General features: G+C 46.2%; 1 protein-coding gene across 1 annotated transcript in view; it reads right to left on the reverse strand.

Moving 5' to 3' along the window:
- Nucleotides 1-21987, reverse strand: part of LOC116838098 (VPS10 domain-containing receptor SorCS3) — a 513373-nt gene that overhangs the window by 65190 nt on the left and 426196 nt on the right. Inside the window, exon 14 of the mRNA XM_032803097.2 lies at nucleotides 13952-14059. Coding sequence (XP_032658988.1) covers nucleotides 13952-14059 — 108 coding nt within the window. The remainder of the gene's footprint in view (nucleotides 1-13951; nucleotides 14060-21987) is intronic.

Genomic DNA, 21987 nt, shown 5'->3' on the forward strand with positions numbered 1-21987 from the left:
TAAGATCTTAAACTTATTATGTGTGTTTTGTTTCATTTGCTCATAATCTTCTTTGTTCTGTTTGCTATTATCCCTTATAATGACTTAAAATCTGCCTTTCATAGTTAATAAAGTTGTTTTGTTTATTACTAAACCCAGTTTGTGCAATTTCTGAGTGGGGTAGAGTGTAAGAAGTTGAGCATCTCTCTCTTTACATTGAGGGAGAGGGCAAATTTTTACGCGCTTGCACTGTGAAGATCTTTCTATACAGCGCAAGACAGTATTATTTTGGGTTTATTCCGCAAAGGGGATGTGCACATGAGTGTTGGGTGAATCCTCTCACGCAGAGCTGACTTCAGTCTCTGTGTGCATCTGGATGTGGCTCTACCTGTATGTGTGCTGCAAGAGGCTGGAGAGCCTAATTCAGCAAAATAGGGAGAGGGAATCTAGGCTGGTGGAGCTCAGTGAAACCTCAGTATATCACTTGGCATCCTAGAAGAGGGGGTCCAATCTGTCACGTACCCTACTCAAGCAATGTGAATGTGTCCACACAACACTGTGAGACATTTATCAATATGGGAACGTATGCTACCTTCAGGTTCCAAAGGTGGAAACACAATTAGAAACAGTAAATATTAAATACATAAATACATAAACGATGGATGAGTGACTCCATCTTTATTTGTAGGATGGCATTCACAAAGCCTTAGGCATGTCTCTGAAGCAAATGCCTACTACAACTTGGGTGGCCCAGACACTGGTATTTAATGGAAGGGTCAGAGAAGTATTGGTTTTGCAGCTTTGAAGAAATACCTAGTGGCATGTGGTATTCTCCCCTATTAGCAAAGGGTGGGGTGTCCCATATCCTGTCGATCAAAATTCACTGGATGTAAAATTCACTATAATTGTGTGAACATCAGCTCAAATTTGCCATAAAATAACAATGTTCACTTCTGCAGCCTCGATTTCAAAGTTCTTCCTAAGAGTTAATTAAGCACTGCAGTATCCTTGTGAGTTACACAAGTATTACCGTTTCCATTTCCAATGAGTGAAATGAGACAGAGAGGGGAAGGGGTGTGTCAGTGCTACGCAAGGAGTCAGCAGCTCCGCACAGGTTGGAACGAAGCAGTCCAAGTCGAAGTGTCTTCCAGTCCTGTCTTCTAACCACTGCACTGCCGGTTCCAGCCCTTTCACTAAAGATGTCTCTGTAACATAGTCTCAACAGAAATATATGTGGATCCCCACCGCCTATGGAGGGAGGTAGAAGATTCTTTGTAATGTGCAGATAGACTTTTAATAGATTTTAATGCCAGAAGAGATAATCAGGTCACCGAGTCTGACCTCCTGTATAGCACATGCCAGAGAATTTCCCCCAGTTACCCCTGCAACAAGCCCAATGACTTCTGAGCAAATAAATCAAAACACCAACAATCAAAACACCAAACACCAACAACCCAGAACACAATGTGTGTTCCTGCTGCAAAATATTGACCCGGTGTGCCTAAAGAGACTGCAGCAAAGGAGCACTGGCTCCCGAACGCAGGCTTAGCATTTAGGGCTCAACCCGTGCAAGCAACGGCAGAACAATTGCAAACTGAGCCAGTGGGGTTAGCGGCTATGAATGGAGAGCCAGAGCTGAGCCATTCCCCATGAATTAAACATAAATCATTACTTTGACGACAAGCAAATGGGCTGTGCAACCTTCTGATTGCTTTTTATTAGGGTTTAGATGGAATTGGGGTGAAAGGAGGTCACCGGTTACATAGAAACTGGATGCAATGAGAGTGAGACAAAGAACAAGAACCTAACGAACAGAGACACAGACCAGCAATTCGGGAGAGTGGAAGAGGAGCCTGAGTGATATTAGCTAATGATTGGCAAGATGATGCAGGCAGCGAGAGACTGGAAGGGAAGTATAAAGATGAACGATGACAGTTTAAAGGAAGGCAATCGCCGATGAAAAACACACTATCATTTTTCTCCAAACAATAAATAGGGCCTTTAAAAGCCACTTTGAAGCTTTTACTTCAGTTCATTTCACCTGACCGCTGGGCCAGAAATGGCTGCTTCGGGGCAACTGGATGACATAAGTCAAGGCTGCCTGCGCTTGTCTCTGCACGTGGGAAAAGATGAGAAGAAATGGCAATCGTCTTTGGAAAGGGGGTAACAAGATCTGGAAGGGGTAAGAAGACAGAAACCTTTTTTTACCGAATTAAATATATGGTCCATTCAGAAAGGAATGGGGCCAGATCCTCTGCTCGAGTAGATCAGCACACCTCCACCAGGTTCAATAAAGTTATCCCGATTCACTCCCACTGTGGATCTAGCCCATGGTGTCAAGAACAGTCTGACAATTTAAACCCTGTTTTTATGAATATAAAATAGGTTGATCAGCTCCATCTAATACTTTCTATTAGAGACGGCCCATTGCCAGCCAATCTGGATTTCAAAACTATACGGATCCAAGCTTTTGGTTTAGCCCATTACAAAGGGTTGGCTACAAAAATCGGGATCTAGGTGCAGCTTCCGAACCCCACAAAACCCAGGGAAGGTGTCTGGATCGCGTTTGAATTTGGGGCCATCACCATACCCACGTGCGTTCTCTCTTAAAATGAGTTATTCTGCAGTTTGTCTTCACCAAAATGCTGTCATAAGCACCAACCCTAGAATAACAAAGGAGGGAGGCAGGACATCAGAGGAAAAAAAAAATCTGGGGGTAGAAACTGGTCTCAGCATTATTTTCCTGCAGTTATTTACACCAGAAGGAAATAAACTATAAAGAGCACAAAATACCTTGCAATGTCCTTTTTAGACAACACACCCACCCTCTGCTTAAACTTTGTAACTCTTCTGGACACAAGGAACGGCAGCATAAGTTCTGGAATGTCAGTCATTAAAAGCTGTTGGCAAACATTGGGATTCACAGACTATATCACAAATAGACCCTTATTACAACTTGCCTAGGCTTGCAAGTAAACCACTGGCTTAGCCCTAAGGAGCTCAAAGTTCAAATCTCAGCTCCACCACAAACTCCCTGTGTCAAGCCACTTCATCCCTCAGTTTCTCACCTGTCAGATGGGATACTCCTCCTTCCTTTGGCTGTCTTATCTGTTTAGTTTGTACACTCGTTGGGGCAGTGACTATCCCTTAATAGGTCCTACCAAATTCACGGTACATTTTGGTCAATTTCACGGTCAGAGGATTTTAAAAGTCGTAAATTTCATTATTTCAGCTATTCAAAACTGAAATTTCACTGTATTGTAATTGTCGGGGTCCTGACTCAAAAAGGAGTTGTAGAGGGGGGGCCTGCAAGGGCATTGTAGTGGGGGCTGCGGTACTGCTACTCTTACTACTGTGCTGCTGCTGATGGCTGTGCTGCCTTCAGAGCTGGGCAGCTGGTGACTGGCGGCTACTTTACTTCTGCTCTTCTGCTGGCAGAACGCTGCCTTCAGAATTGGGCATCTGGAAAACAGCTGCCACTCTCTGGCCACCCAGCTCTGAAGCACAGAAGTAAGGGTGGCAATACCATGACTCCCCTAAAATAACCTTATGACACCCCCCCGGAACTCCCTTTTGGGCCAGGCCCCTCAATTTGAGAAACCCTGGTCTCCCCCGTGAAATCTGTACAGTCTAGGGTAAAACCACACAAAAGACCAGATTTCACAGTCCGTGATGCGTTTTTCATGGCTGTTAATTTGGTAGGCCCCTATGTATAGTAAAGTCAGGCACTGGTATTGGCTGGGGCCTTTAGGATCTGCCATTCTACAGATAACAAGATGGCTTCCTTAACAGCAAGTTCCACAGACAGTGCTTTACCAAATGTTCTTGGAGGACGACGCCACTACCCCTGTAGGTCAGAAGTGGGGTGTGATGGAGTGAGAGGGGAAGAACCGCCATCCAATGCCATAAAGTTTCTGGGATGATAGAGAAGATCCAAGCGCCCAGTGCTGTCAGTATAGTCCCTCTCATCCATGCTATGGTCTCTTTAAAAAAATGGCCACATATTTACTCATCCAGTCAATGGGCACGTTCTCTGCAGTGCTGGCATGAGAGAGGAACTCTGCCAATTATACAGTGAGATGCAATCCTTGAGTTAGCGAGCAACACCAAATGCAATTAGTGAGTAATCTGCAAACACAATGATGAGGTGGCTCTGCGGCTTGAGCTGGATTTATGGATTAGTCGCACGGCTCCACGTGCAAAAGGGGAGGGGAGGACAAAAAAAATTAAACAATATCAAAATACGAGTTTACTGAACAACAAAACCAAGCTTTTGAAATCTGATTTTAAAAAAAAATTATTTCTGATGTTTCCAAAGCGCTTTACATGACAATTGCTTCACAAGAGATCCCAGACACATGAAACAGGGAGTGTGAATTTTTAATGCTGCTTTTCAGAAGTGTTTTCTTTCTTTCTTTGTGGCACTCATGAAAGGCAGCTGGCCTGACAGCTTTGAAGACTCAAGTCCTCTTTCTTCCCCACAACAAGTACTGCATGTACAACAGCAGCTTCCCCACACCAAGACTGAGTCTGCAGGCACTGTCCATGGGGGGAAAGCAGTACAACACCATCTCTTTAGCTTACGCTTCCCTTATTGACTTCCTACAAGTGTCATAGAATAGCAGGGTTGGAAGGGACCTCAGGAGGTATCTAGTCCAACCCCCTGCTCAAAGCAGGACCAATCCCCAAGTAAATCTCCAAATGGCCCCTCAAGGATTGCACTCATGACCTTGGGTTTAACAAGCCAACACTCAAACCACTCAGCTATCCCTCCCCACAGCTCTTGTGGGGGATGGCATTGGTCTGAGACCCTTCCACTATGCATCTCACACAGGCCATCAAACAGGTATAAATTATTTATCATTATTATTATTGTGGTAGCACTCAGGGGTTCCTATTAGGGATTAGGCCCTCTTCATGCTACATCCTGTGCAACGTGCAAGAAAAAGATGGTGCCTCCCGCACAGGGCTTGGTTACTGCCAGCTGGCATGCACAGGGTGAACTTGTGCCCTGCAAAGCACTGCTGAGCATACTCTTCAGAGGGGCCAAAACCCCACAAATGCTCAGCTGAGAGTTCAGGACTTACCGCACCCAGTGCTGCACAGGGACAGGCCCTGCTGAAGCAGACAGTGGATGCTGGTGGCCAGACCCACCAACTGGGGGGAAGTGAAATAATCCTCCTGACAACGTTCCAGTGCCAATGCTTTTCTTTAGTCACTTGGAATCAATGATTGAGAACAACACAACTCAGAACTGTCTTTGCCGCCCCCGCAGGGCCTGGCCCTAGCTCTTCTTCACAAGGACTTCACAGCCCTCCTCCACTCAGGTCGCTCCCTTTCAGGCCTTCTTGCTTGACAAGTGCAGTGACCTCTCCTCCCTGGTTTGATTCTGTGCCTGAAGTGTCAGGAAAACAAGTGACTAAACACTAGCCTAGGATTCAGGTAGACCTGTGTTCTATTCCCAGCTCAGCCAGGGGGTGACCTTGGGCAAATCATTTCACTGCTCTGTGCCTCAGTTTCACCACCTGTAAAATGGGGCTCATGCACCTCACCTCCTTTGTGAAGTGTCTTGAGATCTACCGATGACAAATGCAGTAGAAGAGGTAAGGATTATTATATATGAATTTCCTGTGGGGCACACGACTAGGAACGAACACATGACCTGCAACTACAGCTCTCACCATTAAAGAGCCAGAACAGGTGCACTGGGACATGCTGCAAGACCCAGTGCCCTCTGCCAGGGGATTGTCAAGTTCTCCAGGAACTCGTTTAGGGTCACAGACACCCTCTTTCCTTCTCTCCTTTCCTGAGATGCAATGAATAAATACTTGATGGCTTGTGAATGATCACTTCAGAAGCAGAGATTGTGATTAGCCTATTCAAATGATCTAGAAGGGCAGCATGCACCACTAGCATCATCAATACAATGCTCTTTCAGCCTAACTAGCTGAATTCACGCAGTAAGCCACAGGCTTAACAATTATACAGCTGCTGGAGGAGAAAAAAGATGGGGGTAGGAAAGGATACTGGTTAAATTAATGACCATTAGTAACATTTGTGGTCCTGAAAGCTAAGAAAATTCTACAGCCAATCAAATGTTATGGTTCCAGGTACAGGCTGACCAGGAACAGGGATAGAATAGGAATCCCCATACACACACTCATTTTCTAGCATGGTATAAAATTGACAATCAGTAATAGTGGGATGCTCATTTTCCACTGAAGCCTCCAGTACAGGCTATTTCCAGAGGTGGTTTGAAACCAGATCAGATGAGCCAGTGGCTTGGCTCACTATGATAAAGGCTAATATCTAAAATAAAATAAAAAAAATCTTTGCTTCCCTCACTCAATATTCTTATTTTTGGTTTTTGTTCTCCAGCCAAGTTATATAATCTTGATGCAGGATTTTTTGTTTGTTGATTTGTTTCCCTTTCTTTCATTCCAATATGACTTCTTTGTTTTCTCGCGGCTCATTTTGATTCCACATCAGCTAGCTGAAGAGGAGTCCATATATCGATACATTTTAAGTTAAAGACCTTTGCTTCTCTCCTCTTGAAGACTTCAGCTGCATTTTCCATTATGCCCTCAAAGCAGTCCACAGTTGCCTGCTGCAGTTTTCATCATTTCATAACCACAGGATTGTGCAGTGAATCAGAAGGACACACATCACAATATTGCCAGTAAACCCCACTTTAGAAACTGGTCCGCCGCCAATAATAAAGACAGTTGCATTTCAAACAGATAATGCAGTTGTAAAGCAGACTCCAGATAAGATAGGAAGGAAAACTTCATGGCAGGATAAAACTAGTCTAAGGGGAAAAAAAACCCCAGAGCCGCTTTCGGATAACAGCACTAGACAAATTGGACAAACAGGGTTTTGAGACAATCCACCAATCTATACAGCATATTCTTCCCCCAGAATAATGGCATTTTTATGAGACTTGAGAGCTTATGGCAATCTGCCTGGTGGATCAGCTTTACATGCCCTGGGTGTAATAGCAGAGCTCAGAGTTCCCTAACCCCACAAGCCCGCACACACATTTCCCCTTCACTAAGTTGTATGCTGGAAGCTGCCAACCCCATTTTCCCTTCTACAGATCTAGGGTAGATGTCCAGAACCAGTGCTCCTTTCCCCTGGATTCCCTCTCCTGTTTTAGTTCTCTCCTCGGCTTACTAACAGCAATGGCTGAACATCTTCATAAGAGACAGACAAGGTGGGCGAGGGAATACCTTTTATTGGATCAAAGGCTGTTGGTGAGAGTCGTCCAATAAAAGATATTCCCTCACCCACCTGGTCTCTCTAATATCCTGGGACCAACATGGTCCCACAACACCACTACCTACTTCTTCATAAAAGGCTTTTTCAGGAAGTTTGGCTCAGATACTCAAAGGTATTTAGGCTCCTAACCTCCACTGAAATCAGGGCTGGAGCTTAGGTTCTCAAGTCCACCCGGCCTCCTAGGGCCTGAGAAGTTCTGCTACTTTTAGCATACTAGCTTGAGTCCCACCAGTATGGGTCTGCTTCCCCAGCCTGGGAGGCTGGCTCCCAGCTGCAATGCAGACAGACCCTTGGGGGTATTTCAATCTCCATCACCCATTGAGATCCCATTACCCATTCAGCAACAAGACGGCCAATTAGCGTCAGCTGTGCTGAATTTGCAGCTATGGGTTCTTGTCCACTAGGAAGCAACCAAGAGCAGCAAACCATTTCACACGGCCCACAGGGCAGGAACCGTTCACTATCACCTCAGAGCTTCCAGCTGAGTTCAGGTCTGGAAGTCAAGATGGCAGGCACCAATAGCTCCAAGCCATCCAGTACGCTGTGAATGCTCCCTTTATAGGCTTGATCTTCACCTGGGCCTCCATCACACCTTGCCACTGTTCTCTGCTATCTGCTCTTCCCTGCATAATATGCCTGCATCACCCCAGATTTTTCATGTGTGCTTGGAAAGAGAGATGATGGCATGGGATCTGTTCACTGGTTTTCCCACGTAAACAGAACTGCCTTCTCATATCTGTAACTAAGCAGGGAGGGAGCAGCAGTGTACTTGCTGGAAATGTTGGTACTGAATGCTCCTACAAAGCATGCTGAAGCCCAGCGCAGCAGCATTCAAGAGCTGCAGTTTCAAAGGTGGGCTCGTGTGAAGGCCGTGTAGGGGAAGGTTTGCAGAACTCTTAGCCCAAGAAGTGAATGAGCAGCAATGACAGTCATAATGCTACCAAGAAAAAAACCCTTCTCTGGTCCCGTGTGTGATGACTGTAGATTGGAAGCATTTTGGGAAAGGGACAGTCTTTGCTTTTGTGGAGCTTTAAGCCTACCAGGGGAAAGGAGGCAGTCCAGTGGCTAGGGACCAGGCATAGCACTCAGAAGATGTGGGTTCTGCTCCCACATACGTGCTCTTCAGCAAGTCACTTCATTACTCAGAGCCTCAGTTTCCCCATCTGGCTTATCAATACACAATTTTTGTCCTGCTGTAACTATAGATTAGAAATTGATACAACTCTCTAGTGGAGTAGCATGAAGGTGCTTATACTGGTATAGTTTGTTCCCATATTGTTAAATCAGTATAACCGTGTGCACTGGGGGTTTTACTCATTTAAATATATTGCCAGAAAAATCGCAACCTCAGGGAAATAATTAAATCAGTATAAAATCTGTGTATAGACTAGGCTTTACGTCGTAAATTCCCTGGGGCAAGGATGGTCTCTCTCTGTGTAAGAATTCGGCACAAAGGGACCCCCAACTCAGAGGAGCCCTCAAGGCGCAACTGTAATACAAATAAATAATAATAGTCAGCATAACAAGAAGTAATAAAAAGTGAATTCCCCCAGGAGATTAGGCTAGGAAGTGGCTGAGGCACCGAGCAATCTGGTGCATTTCAATGGCAACGGGGTTACTTTTCCGAAGTCCCAGGTACTGGCTGTGATCTCTGGTAGGAATATTTTAGCCATTTCCAGAAAGGGGCGGGGGACTCCAGAAAATCAACTCAACCCTTGTTTTGGTTTCAAGGCATTTGAATACTGGGCTCCCTGGAGCCCCTCCAGCATAGCACTGCCCCTGCCTGGCAGCCTCAGACTCCCCAGCAGCCCTAAGCACCACTGAGGAATGAAAGCTCCCCATCCTGCAAGCTGTGCTTTGTTGGAGGATCCCTGAAATCAGTGGAAGTGCTGCACGGCCACACAGGTCCCATCTGCCTGCAGTTCTTCTGCCTCGAGTCCCCATGAGCCCAGAATGACCTGGCTCTGTCCATATGGATCAGTTCTCTACAATTCATCTTCAGGGAAATATTTAGAAAAGCTGCATGAGAACCATTTCCTAGCTAGGTTATAAATGAGCTGTTTTACTATTCAGCGCCTGGGAAAGTGTGGGTAGGAGTTTCTATACACATTTCTGGCAAGCAAAGGGCCACATTTCTTTTACAGCTTTTATAAACTCCTATGAACATTATTATACTGGCCTCAATGTTTAAAAAGAAAAAATGCCTGTAAAGATTTCAAAAGGAAAACAAACCAGTACCCAGTAAAGTTGGCATCGAATGGCCAGCAGTACTGGCTTCCTACATTCTCCCTGGAAATACTGGAAGGATAAATAATAATAATCTTGGATTTGAAAAGCATGTTTCATCTGAAAGGAAACCACATTGTACCTGGGCCGAATCCTTAGCTACTGTAAACTGGGTTAGCTCCATTGACTACAGTCGAGATACTGATGTGCTGATTTACACAAGGGGAGGGCCTGGCTGTCCATATAGGCTTGAGTGAATGCAACCACTTCACCCACTACTGTATTTGGGAAACTGCAGATTTATAGATTCATTGACTCTAGGACTGGAAGGGACCTCGAGAGGTCATCGAGTCCAGTCCCCTGCCCTCATGGCAGGACCAAATACTGTCTAGACCAGCCCTGATAGACATTTATCTAACCTACTCTTAAATATCTCCAGAGATGGAGATTCCACAACCTCCCTAGGCATTTTCCTTTTAACTACCCCTGAGACAGTATGGACTTTTCCTAAGTCAAATCTAAATCTCCCTTGCTGCAGGTAAGCCCATCTTCTTGTCTTCTTTAGGGAAAGTGAACAAGTTGTCTCCTTCTGGTGATCACCTTTTAGTACCTGACTGAACACTATAGCCCTCTCATCTTCTCTTTTTCCAACTACATAACCCATTCTTTCAGCTCTTCATATTTCATGTTTCACACCTTTATCATTCTTGTTGCTTTCTCTGACCTCTCCATTCTCCAGCATCTTTCTTGAAATTGGTTGCCCACACTGGACACCATACTCCGTTAGGCCTAACCAGCCAAGGAGACGGTAAGAAGCTTCTCGTTCTGTTACAACACACTCAGTTAATTCATCCCAGAATACGTTTGCTTTTTTGCCGTATCACATGTTGACTCATATTTGCTGGCATAATAACCCTAAGATATCTTTCTGCCCTCCTCCTTCCTGGACAGTCTCCTCCCATTCTGTATGTGTTAAAATTTGTTCCTTCCTAAGTGGCCTTTGCATTCGTCTTGATTCAATTATGCCGGTTTTACTCACACGCATTCTCCCATTGTCCAGTCATTTTGATTTTGGCCCTGTCCTCCAAAGCAGTTGCATCCCTCCAGTTCTGGTATCGTCTGCAAACTAATAGCGTACTTTTCTATTGCCAACATCAATCGTAGAGTTATTGAACACTGTCCCAACAGACCCTCGGGGAACCCCACTGTTATCCTTTCCCGAGCAGGATTGGGCCTAATAAGCTATCTCTCTGAGACGGTTATCAACAGTTATGCACACCTTTAGTAGCCCATCTAAATGTATTTGCCTAGTTTTCCACTAGGATATATGCAAGGACCGTCAATGCCTTGCGTACAGTCTAGTATTACACTCAACCGCTTTCTCCTATTCCACAAGCTCGTTACTTCAAGAAACCATAATTGATTGACCATGCTTTTTCTTTTACAATCCACGCTGCTTCCCTGATCAACCTTCACTCCAGTGTTTGCAGATGGTTTCTTTAATACTTGCTCCATTAATCTTCCCTGGCCGAAGTTACTAATGGTTGGTTGTCGTGTTGTTTATTTCCGTTTAACTCTATTTTGCGCTTTCCGTCTTTTGTCTTCCCATACCATGGATTCAAGTATGTAGAGGCTAGATATCTCTCTAGTACTCCTATTTCTGTGCATCTAGGCTGTGACTAGCAGCGGCATCTAACTTTTCTAAGTGATTTTTAACTTGCTCTTTTTTTATTTTATCTTCTAAACTTACCCCCTTCCCATAAGCATTCACTATGTTAGACATTCCTTCAGACTTCTCAGTGAAGACCGAAGCAAAGAAGTCATTGAGCATCTCTGCCATTTCCAAGTTTCCTGTTACTGTTTCTCCCTCCTCACTGAGTAGTGGGCCTACCCTGTCCTTGGTCTTCCTCTTGCTTGTAATGTATTGATAAAAAGTCTTCTTGTTTCCCTTGTTCCCAGATGCATAACAACGATGCACAATATAACAATGCAGAGAAACCACTATATTGACCAGGACCCATTGAGGAAAATGTGGTAACCGAATTGGTTACCCAGAGTGAACAGCTTACGATCCAGCCCTTTATTCAGAGCTGCCTGCTGACCGCCAAAATGACATTTAGTCCATTTTCATGAAATGTTAAGTATTTTCCCGCATTACTTCTTATTGTGTTTTGCTCTTGTCAGGTAGTAGCTGCACATGACAAACTAGCACACATGCACACACTCCACAAAAGCTGATGTCCCTGCAAAGATGTCAAAATGGTCCATTGATTACATTTACAGATTCTCATGGAAACTCACAAAAATCCGTTATTGCCTATGAAGCAAAAAATAAAAGGAGAGTTCTGTGAAGGTGCATCCTTGTTTCCAGCTGAAACATCACTATCTGATGGACAAACTACGAGACACCATCACTAATAATGTAATTCAGAGATTGAGTGGTTATAAAGCTAGACGTGACCATCGTAATAAGCTAAACTGACCTCCTGTGTAACACAAGCCATAGGACTTCCCTGCATTTATTCCTGTTTGAATGTGAAAAACATGCAACCTTGACTTAAAATAATAAGGAAGCTAAGCGCATTGCTTTTTCTCAAATGTGAAGTAGCCAAACCACAATCAAGTTTCACAGATTCGCTCTTCTGGGGCAGATTCTGGAGCTGAGATATGACTCTCTGCCCCAGCTAAGTGGCATAAAGAAGCTATCACTCAACTGCACATGCCTAAAAGAGAATAGGAGTACTTGTTCTTTTTGCGGATACAGACTAACACGGCTGCTACTCTGAAACTAGAAGAGGATGTCACTTGTGTAGAACACTCTGGTGGTGCAGCTGCACTGCAGCTGGGCCTGGTGCCCTTCCCGGTATAGGGGGCATGTGAGGAGGTCTGGCAGACAGAGACTCAAACCCATATTGAATACCCTGGGCTAGATCATCTCCTGCAATGAGTTCCCTTTGGCACAGGAGAATTGGAGGAAGGGCTGTCAGAGAGCCAGTGACACCTCCTCGTTCTCAAGCTGCCAAGGCCCCAGCCCTGAAACACCCCATATGCCAAGAAAGGAGGTGTGGTTGCGGGCTCCACTGACTTTCTACCAGCTGAGAGATTCAGCCCCCTCCCTGGGAATTCTCAACTTGGCAGCTACAGCTAGATTCCAGCCCCTTGTGTAAGAAATTGACAGGTTCTATGTACTAGAGATATCTAATTCCTTGGGACCCCTACGGCTGCAACAATGCTGTATAGACTCTCTATCCAACACTCTCCCTACAATACGGTTAGTTCACTCTGCGTAAGATTGATGTTTTGCCATTATTTGTGGAAGAGATACCACGGTGAATCACAAAATCCAATTCCAATGAAAGCACATCCCAACTCTCAAAGCCCTTATCCGATTCCAAACTTCTCAAGAGATGGGTGGCATTCCTGTCTAGTATTCCGCTCCAAATTGATGATTAATAGTAATGCTACCTGTGAGCTACACCCCCCCACACCCTTCCTGAAATACAAGCATACAGGAACGACAGAGACTAGAGCAAAAGATAGTGGGCCCAATACACCTTCCTCTTGGAACGGGTGTAACTCAGGATAACCCTACTGTTCAGGGTGCAGTCACACTGGTGTCAAAGGGGCCAGCGACAGCAGAATCAGACCCCTTACAAAGTGAAATTCGGAGCAGTCCTAATAGCCAGAGCAGCAGGAGGCTTCTGTGTTTGCAATGAAGTGTTACTGCAGCATAATCTCCTTCCTGTTGTGATTAATGGAGGGCACTTACTCACATCACAGGAACACTCCTGAAGCAGCACTACACAGCTGTATCACACAGTAAGTGTAAAGTGTTTGGATAGCACACTTTTAACTGTACTGCTCTCTTGGAACCTGACCCCTTACTCAGAGCCGGACTTTCCTCTTGCGGCCCCCAGCCCGCAGAGGACGAGCGGATAATGAAATGGTCACTGGAAGCTACTCCCTCTATGTCTATGGGCAAGTGCAACCCACTGGTGAGTGTGTTTCAAGCCACTCTCCATGCCTGTCCAGAAGATATAAGTGGTTACAACCAGCAGCTATGAAGGACTGGCTCTTTAGCTCAAGCTGTAGGAATGCCTACATTTAGTTCTGGGGGTCCCTGCTTCACTTCCCAGTGTGTCAGCTAAGAAGGTGCATATTGCTTAGTTCTAAACACCAGTAGCTTATTGCAACATTATACAGCCTGTTTATTCTCTAGCTCATGTTATATAGGACGGCTAATGGTCCCTTCTGACCTTAAAATGTACAAATAATCCAAAAGCTCTGTAAATTCTAAAAGGTACCTGAGAACAGTCTGCTGCATTAGAGCTTCTAGGCCGCTCTAGAGAGCAACATGTTCACACACAGGGGAACAGGTCTGACGTTGCACCTAGCAGAGGGCTGAAGCAACTGACACACACACGCAGTGCCATACGCTCGATCCCGACACATCTCATTTGAGACTTACGTCATTAGCTGTGTCTCTATGCCCGGCTCCACAAGGGACCCATCCACAAAAAGGGGTGTCGAGGTGAAGGCATATTTATTCCAGGATCTTCCTTCATCAAAACTCACCCTGGAATTGAAATGGACAAAATCAATAAATGTAAACATGTGGCTCTGTAACCATTACCTAGGCAATTAAACAACTTCTAAGGTTTGCAAGCCACAGCTGCTGGATTTATAAACACGTGTCAATCTTTGCCATCTCCCCATGTTATTGATTAATGTTCTCAGAGTGCCCTCAAGAAGCAAAGCAGCAAATATCATCATCAAAGTCATTAAAGGCCTGCGTCAGGGCTGTCAACCCTCCAGGACTCTCCTGGAGCCTCCAGGAATTAAATATTAATCTTTAATCAAAGATTGTGTCTTGTGAGGAAACATCCAGGAATACATCCAACTAAAATTGGCAGGCCAGGCCTATGTTTGCTATGTCAATCAACAAGTCAGACCCAAGACTGCAGGAGGTATTGATAATACCTAAGACAGGACATGTAGTCCTTAGATGTGTGTCTATGTTCAAGACATTAATTTCAGCAGGGGAAAATACACAGCCTCAAATGTGGTGTAGTGCTTAGGGAAACTTGGAGTCAGGAGAGCTGAATTCTTTCACCAACCCTGCCACAGACCCATGGTGAGTCACAGCCTCTCTGTGCCCCAGTTTCCCCATCAATAAAATGAGGGTCTGAATACTTATCCCTCTCACAGGGTCTTTGTGGGGTTTAATTCATTAATATTAGCAATGTGCTTTGAGAATGGCAGACGAAGCGAGCTAAATGCTGAACCAAATTCTCTGCTACATCCTCGCAACTCCACTCATGTCCATGGGGCTGCATGGGAGTAAGTGAGAGCAGAATCTGACCTTTATCCACTAGAAAACGGAATGTGCCCAACTAATTTCAACCAACAGCCAGCATGGACAGCAATCACATTCAGTCACTGCTCCCGTGGAATGTTACAGGTCAGTGGCTCTGTAGCCTATGTCAAACTGCCTGAGCCACGGAGTGGCATGGGGTAGTGTGGTGATGTTCGATTTACAAACAATTCAGGAAACAGGACAGTTTTTCTTTGCTCCTGGAGTCTTTACGTAACTGTTCCAGGAGAATTTCTGCTTGAAGACTTATCCCAGAAGCCTGCCTGCAAAGAACAACAAACAGGGGAACACAAGGGCTTACTGGCCCCTGAATGATCAGGTCCCGTTCCAGCTGGGTCATTTCAGAGCTCTCTCTTTGTAATTCCGGCACGTGGCTGAGCTGTGAAAGCTGAGAAATAACCCCCCATGGGCACCGCCAAAGGTACAAATGAGGCACAATTTCTCCTCTCGTCAACAGGAAATGTTTCTCACTTCAAAAGAGAAGAGAAACTTATTCTCCGGTCAGTGGGGGCTTGGGGCGGGGAGACATTATCCTGCAGAATTCTGATTCCCACAGGGCTGAGTCAGCACTTTAAGGGGTAAACTGATGCTTCTCAAGACAGGCAGATGTGACCAACTGGTCAGTGCATGAGATTTGGGTCCAGTCCATAGAGAAAGGTCTCATCTACAGAGCCTGGCTTTTTAGCTCCTGCTGTACAGACTGGAGCTCTTAGCAGAGGTCACTGGTTTAAACCCCAGCGTCAGCAAAGAGGAGCAGCCATCACACCGATTATTTTGAAGGGGGAGATAATATTTGAGCTAGAGAAGGGGTGAAATGCTCCATTTAGGTCTTTCAGTCCATAATGGACAGTGTCAAACCCTGTGTTTCCCTGTCAGAATCCAGCCAAATCCCTGCTGGAAACAGCGCATGACCTCCAACAGGTGAGTAAGGAGGATATGGACTGAGTTGCAGGGTTTGGTGGAAGGGGTTTGGCAGGGGTTAGACTCCTCCCCACTGAAGCCAGGGAGGAGCAGGATAGATGATTAACAATTTGTCTTTCAGTCGCTCCCAGGAGCCCAGTCAAAGGCCAGGATCCCATCAGGTTAGGCGGCGTGCAGCTGCATTGACAGGCAGGGCAGCAGTGGTCTCAGACCCAGGGCTGCTGAATCTCACCACATCCCAAATCCCTGCCCTGAAGATGGCACATTGGGCCTGATCCAAAGGCAATGGGCCTTTCCATTGATTCTAAAAGGCTGGGGATGAGGCCTAAAGGCAGCTTACCCCTCAACCCCTGGGACTCATGCCTCACATCATGCAGAGCTCCCTGCTTGAGCTCGTCAGCCCCTGCTTCCCATCATGGAGCACACTGGTCCCAGTGAAACCAGAACCTTCCGCAAATGCAGAGGAATGGACTGGATTTACCCCCATGAGGCGCATTACTGAGATAGACTCATAGCCTCATAGACTTATAGGTCAGAAGGGACCAATATGATCATCTAGTCTGACCTCCTGCACAAAGCAGGCCACAGAACCCTACCCACCCACTTTTATAACAACCCCTAACCCATGACTGAGTTATTGAAGTCCTAAAAATTGTGGTTTGAAGACCTCAAGCTGCAGAGAATCCACCAGCAAGCGACCCATGCCCCACGCTGCAGAGGAAGGCGAAAAACCTCCAGGGCCCCTGCCAATCCGCCCTGGAGGAAAATTCCTTCCCGACCCCAAATATGGCGATCAGCTAAACCCTGAGCATGTGGGCAAGACTCACCAGCCAGCACCCAAGAAAGAATTCTCTGCAGTAACTCAGTTCCCATCCCATCCAACATCCCCTCACAGACCATTGAGCAGACTTATCTGCCGATAATCCAAAATCAATTGCCCAAATTAAACTATCCCATTATAACATCCCCTCCATATACTTATCAAGCTTAGTCTTAAAGCCAGATAAGTCTTTTGCCCCCACTACTTCCCTCGGAAGGCTGTTCCAGAACTTCACTCCCCTAATGGTTAGAAACCTTCGTCTAATTTCAAGTCTAAACTTCCTAATATCCAGTTTGTACCCATTCGTCCTCGTGCCTACATTAGTACTAAACTTAAATAATTCCTCTCCCTCCCTAACGTTAATCCCCCTGATATATTTATATAGAGCAAGCATATCCCCCCGGAGCCTTCTTTTGGCCAGGCTAAACAAGCCAAGCTCTTTGAGTCTCCTTTCATAAGGCAGATTTTCCATTCCTCGGATCATCCTAGTAGCCCGTCTCTGAACCTGTTCCAGTTTGAATTCATCCTTCTTAAACATGGGACACCAGAACTGCACACAATATTCCAGGTGGGGTCTCACCAGCGCCGTATATAACGGCACTAACACCTCCTTCTCCTTGCTGGAAATACCTCGCCTGATGCATCCTAAAACCGCATTTGCTTTTTTAACGGCCATATCACATTGGCGGCTCATAGTCATCCTGCTATCAACCAATACCCCAAGGTCCTTCTCCTCCTCCGTCGCTTCCAACTGATGCGTCCCCAACGTATATCTAAAATTCTTATTATTAATCCCTAAGTGCATGACCTTGCACTTTTCACTATTATATTTCATCCTATTACTATTACTCCAGTTTACAAGGTGGTCCAGATCTTCCTGAATAGTATCCCGGTCCTTCTCCGTGTTAGCAATACCCCCCAGCTTTGTGTCATCCGCAAACTTTATTAGCACATTCCCGCTCTTTGTGCCAAGGTCAGTAATAAAAAGGTTAAATAAGATCGGTCCCAAAACCGATCCTTGAGGGACTCCACTAGTAACCTCCTTCCAGCCTGACAGTTCACCCTTCAGTACGACCCGCTGGAGTCTCCCCTTTAACCAGTTCCTTATCCACCTTACAACTTTCATATTCATCCCCATCTTTTCCAATTTAACTAACAGTTCCCCATGCGGAACCGTGTCAAACGCCTTACTGAAATCGAGGTAAATTAGATCTACCGCATTTCCTTTGTCTAAGTAATCCGTCACCTTCTCAAAGAAGGAGATCAGGTTGGTTTGGCACGATCTACCTTTAGTAAATCCATGTTGCAATTCGTCCCAATTACCATTGACCTCAATGTCCTTAACTACTTTCTCCTTTAAAATTTTTTCCAAGACCTTACATACTACAGACGTCAAGCTAACAGGCCTATAGTTACCCGGATCACTTTTTTTCCCTTTCTTAAAAATAGGAACTACGTTAGCAATTCTCCAGTCATACGGTACAACCCCCGAGTTTACCGATTGATTAAAAATTCTTGCTAACGGGCTCGCAATTTCATGCGCCAGTTCCTTTAATATCCTTGGATGGAGATTGTCCGGGCCCTCCGATTTTGTCCCATTAAGCTGTTCAAGTTTGGCCTCTACCTCAGATGCGGTAATATCCACCTCCATATCCTCATTCCCGTTTATCATCCCTCCATCATCCCTAAACTCCTCACTAGTCTTATTAAAGACTGAGGCAAAGTACTTATTTAGATATTGGGCCATGCCTAGGTTATCCTTAACCTCCATTCCATCCTCAGTGTATAGCGGCCCCACTTCTTCTTTCTTTGTTTTCTTCTTATTTATGTGGCTGTAGAACCTTTTACTATTGGTTTTAATTCCCTTTGCAAGGTCCAGTTCTACATGGCTTTTAGCCTTCCTCACTTTATCCCTACATGTTCTGACCTCACTAAGGTAGCTTCCCTTGCTAATCCCGCCTTTCTTCCACTCCCTGTAAGCTTTCTGCTTTTTCCTAATCCCCTCTCTGAGATGCTTGCTCATCCAGCTTGGCCTACAACTCCTGCCCATGGTTTTTTTCCCCTTTCTTGGGATGCAGGCTTCCGACAGTTTCCGCAGCTTCGACTTAAAGTAATTCCAGGCCTCCTCCGCATTTAAATCCACAAGTTCCTCCGTCCAATCCACTTCCCTAACTAATTTCCTTAACTCTTTAAAATTAGCCCTTGAGAAGATCTGCCCCTCAGCGCAGTGGCCCCCAAACAGCCCCATAGAGGACTACGGAGAAACGTTCGGGGGGGGAGTGTGGCACCTCCCAGCTCTACTCTGGTCCCTCTCCCAGCCACGGCCCCGGCCCTGTCCCCAAGCTGCAACTCCCAGCTGGAGCTTCACTCCTGGCCCCAACCCCAGCCTCAGCCCCAGACATGGCCCCATTCCAAGCCCCAGACCCGCCCCCAGCTGCGGCCCCAGCCTCAGACCCTTTACCCCTGTCCAAGGGGGATCCATGTGCCCACTCCCAGCCCTAGCTCCAGGGGGGAGGTGCAGAGGCATGGACAGGAGTAAGCGGGGGGGCATGACCCTGAAAAGTTTGGGGACCACTGCCTTAGTGCTACAGATACACAAAATAGCATCTGGCACAGGAGAATGCGTGCAGCCCAAATAGAAAAATGCTGTGGGAGGATCTCATGCAAAGAGCTTATCCTTCAGAAATCTATTTATTTAAATGTATGTATCTCCCCATACCCCTAAGCATTTGTATGCTGTTCGGTCTGCATGCGTATCTAACTACCATTTCAATTTCGGGGGAACAGCAGGTTTCATTAAAGTTCTCTCAGCTTTTCAATGATCAAATCCTCTTTTCTCCAGGATGAAACTTATTGTACGCCATCCCAGCTTGAGAACTAACAGATTTCCATGTATACTTTAATCACGATGGCTCTTCTCTTGCAGCAGGTGCCTATTGAGTCAAGATGATGCAAGTTTGAAAGCCCCCTAAAGGCATAATTTGAAGGACCTGTTAGAGTTTGTCAGCGACAACTCTAAATAACTATGCAATAGAGTGGGCCAGACGTTCACATGTACTTGCACGAGTCAAACAGCAAGTGCGCCAAACTCCTGTGATGAATCTGTGCACAAATCAAATATTTGCCCACACACATAGCCACAGGAACGCAGGACTGGACGGGACTTCCTGGGTCATCAAGTCCTGTCCCCTGCTATGGCATATTATCCACGTCGTGCAGGTATCACACTCCAGCTTAAAATTAGTGAGGCTGTTTCCACCACTCTTCCTGGTGGGAGGCTGTTCCAGAACCTCACTCCTCCAATGGTTAGAAACCGTCTTCTAATTTCCAGATGACATTTATTCATGGCTGGTTCATCCCCATTTGTTCTTGTGCCAGTATTGTCCCTTCTCCCAGTAAGCTAGGGCCAGAGTCTGATACCGTCCCTCGCACTGAGTAGCACCCTCCTCAGCAAGTCAATAGCAGCAATCATGGAGTGAGGTGCCATTCAGTGTGAGGGTTACACTGTCTAGGAAGGGGTTAACAAATGATTGGCAGAAGCATAGGCACGGGAACTTGGGCTGCAACGCCAAGTTTTACATGAGGTTCCACTCCTGGCCCCCCTTGTGGGATCCTGGCTGCTGGCTCAGCTCCTGGGGTCCCAGCTCTCAACCTCACAGCCGGGGTACCCACTGCTGGGGTCCCCACTGCAGGCCTGAGCCTGGGGGCCCGGCTGCCAGTCCAGCACCTGGGACTCCGCTCCTGGCCCTGGCCCCAGCCCCAGGCTCAGCCCTTGGCCATGGCTCTGTTCCCAGCCCCAGCCCCAGCCTCAGCCTCAGCCCCTGCCCCCAGCTGTGGCCCCAGTTTCAGCCCTCTTGCCACTGTCCAGATGTGGACAGGGATAAGGAGGCTGGCTTTCAGCACCCCCACTATTAAAAGTATTTCAGTGCCGCTGAGCAGAAGCTTCAATAAAAAGCCAACCACTAAGTATAGATTGTCCTTGAATCCAGCAGGTCAACAGGTCCCTTAGAAACATCTACTGGCATCCTTAGAATCTTCTAGAACACAGGCTGCTCCTGCCGGTGGCTTATAACGGCAGTCGCTCACTGAGGAATCCTTTATAAACCACCCGTTATGGAAAGCATGGCCAGCGTGAGCGAGCATGTCAGAATCTGGCCTCTAACTGGCCATGAGCACATGCAAATGCTCCGGCCCCGATCCTGTAGCGAGCCTTGTGTCCACGTGGCGCTCCACTGCCTTCAGAGGGGTTCTGTTCAGACAGATTGGTGCTCATGGCAGAGCCTTGGCTGTTTGACTGCATAATGTATTCCTCATCTAGTGCTGTAACAAAGCACCTGTGACAGGCTGCAGGGGCACTGGGTGTGAGTGAACAAGAGATTAACTCCGACTCAGCTCCCCCAGCCACGCTTCATATACAGGTGCTCCAGAGAGGGCAATACGAGCGGCAGCCTGGGAGATGGGGAGGGTAAAGCTGGCCTGCACATAGAGGGTAAGTGTATTGGGTCATACACCAAGCGGGGGCGGTTTCTGTTCACTTGCTGAGCCTGGTCATTTATTTTACTTTCTGGTCACAAACCCCAACCCCAGAGGGAAAGGCCTTGCTTGCTGCAACCAGTTTTGTGCCAATGAGGTATTCCATCCGCTTAGAGTGCATTACAAAGGAGGAGGATGTTCAGCGTGCCCATTTCACAAATGGGAAAACCAAGGCACAACCAAGTTAAATGACTCACTTGTAGTCACATAGTGAATTGGTGGCAAAACCTGAATTAGGACCCGGTTGGGGGGTTGATTTCAGCTTAACCGACTGGACCATCCTACTCCTTATGCTGACAAGATCATAGAAAAATTCTAGCACCTTCAGAATATTTTGCTTGTTACTAGCCAGAAAGAAGAGAAAAAACAGAATTGAATCTGAGCCCATTGCATCTTGTCTTCTCTGTGTGGCAGGAATGTAACTTGCTTGTAAAGTGTGTGTTGCATCCATCTCTTGTGGCTAACCCACAGAGACAATAACAGTCTGCTACTGCTGCGAAGCTAATGGAGTTACTCCTTTAGTTCAAGCGGTAGAAGTGTGTACTTTGATGGAGAAGGTTCAAACCCTACTGGAAACCCCTAGTGGAAGTTCTTATAGAGTCATTTGCCTGGTTGTGGCAAGGAAGGATGTAAGGCTTTGAGGTGAAGAGGCAACAATCAATAATCTTAGTAAGGTGCATCCCTGAAACATCATGGTGTGAAGGACAACGGCTTAGCCTGAGCTTGTCACAGTAAACTTGTCAGAAAATCTGACTCAAAGTGTGTAACTCAGGAGGCCTCAAACTTAAACACCTATTGAAAGCAGCTAGAGACAAAATGAAGGACCAGAATCATGTGATTTCCCCAGCCTTCTGTG

The sequence above is a fragment of the Chelonoidis abingdonii genome, chromosome 16 (genome assembly GCF_003597395.2).
Source record: "Chelonoidis abingdonii isolate Lonesome George chromosome 16, CheloAbing_2.0, whole genome shotgun sequence".
Lineage (NCBI taxonomy): Eukaryota > Metazoa > Chordata > Testudines > Testudinidae > Chelonoidis > Chelonoidis abingdonii.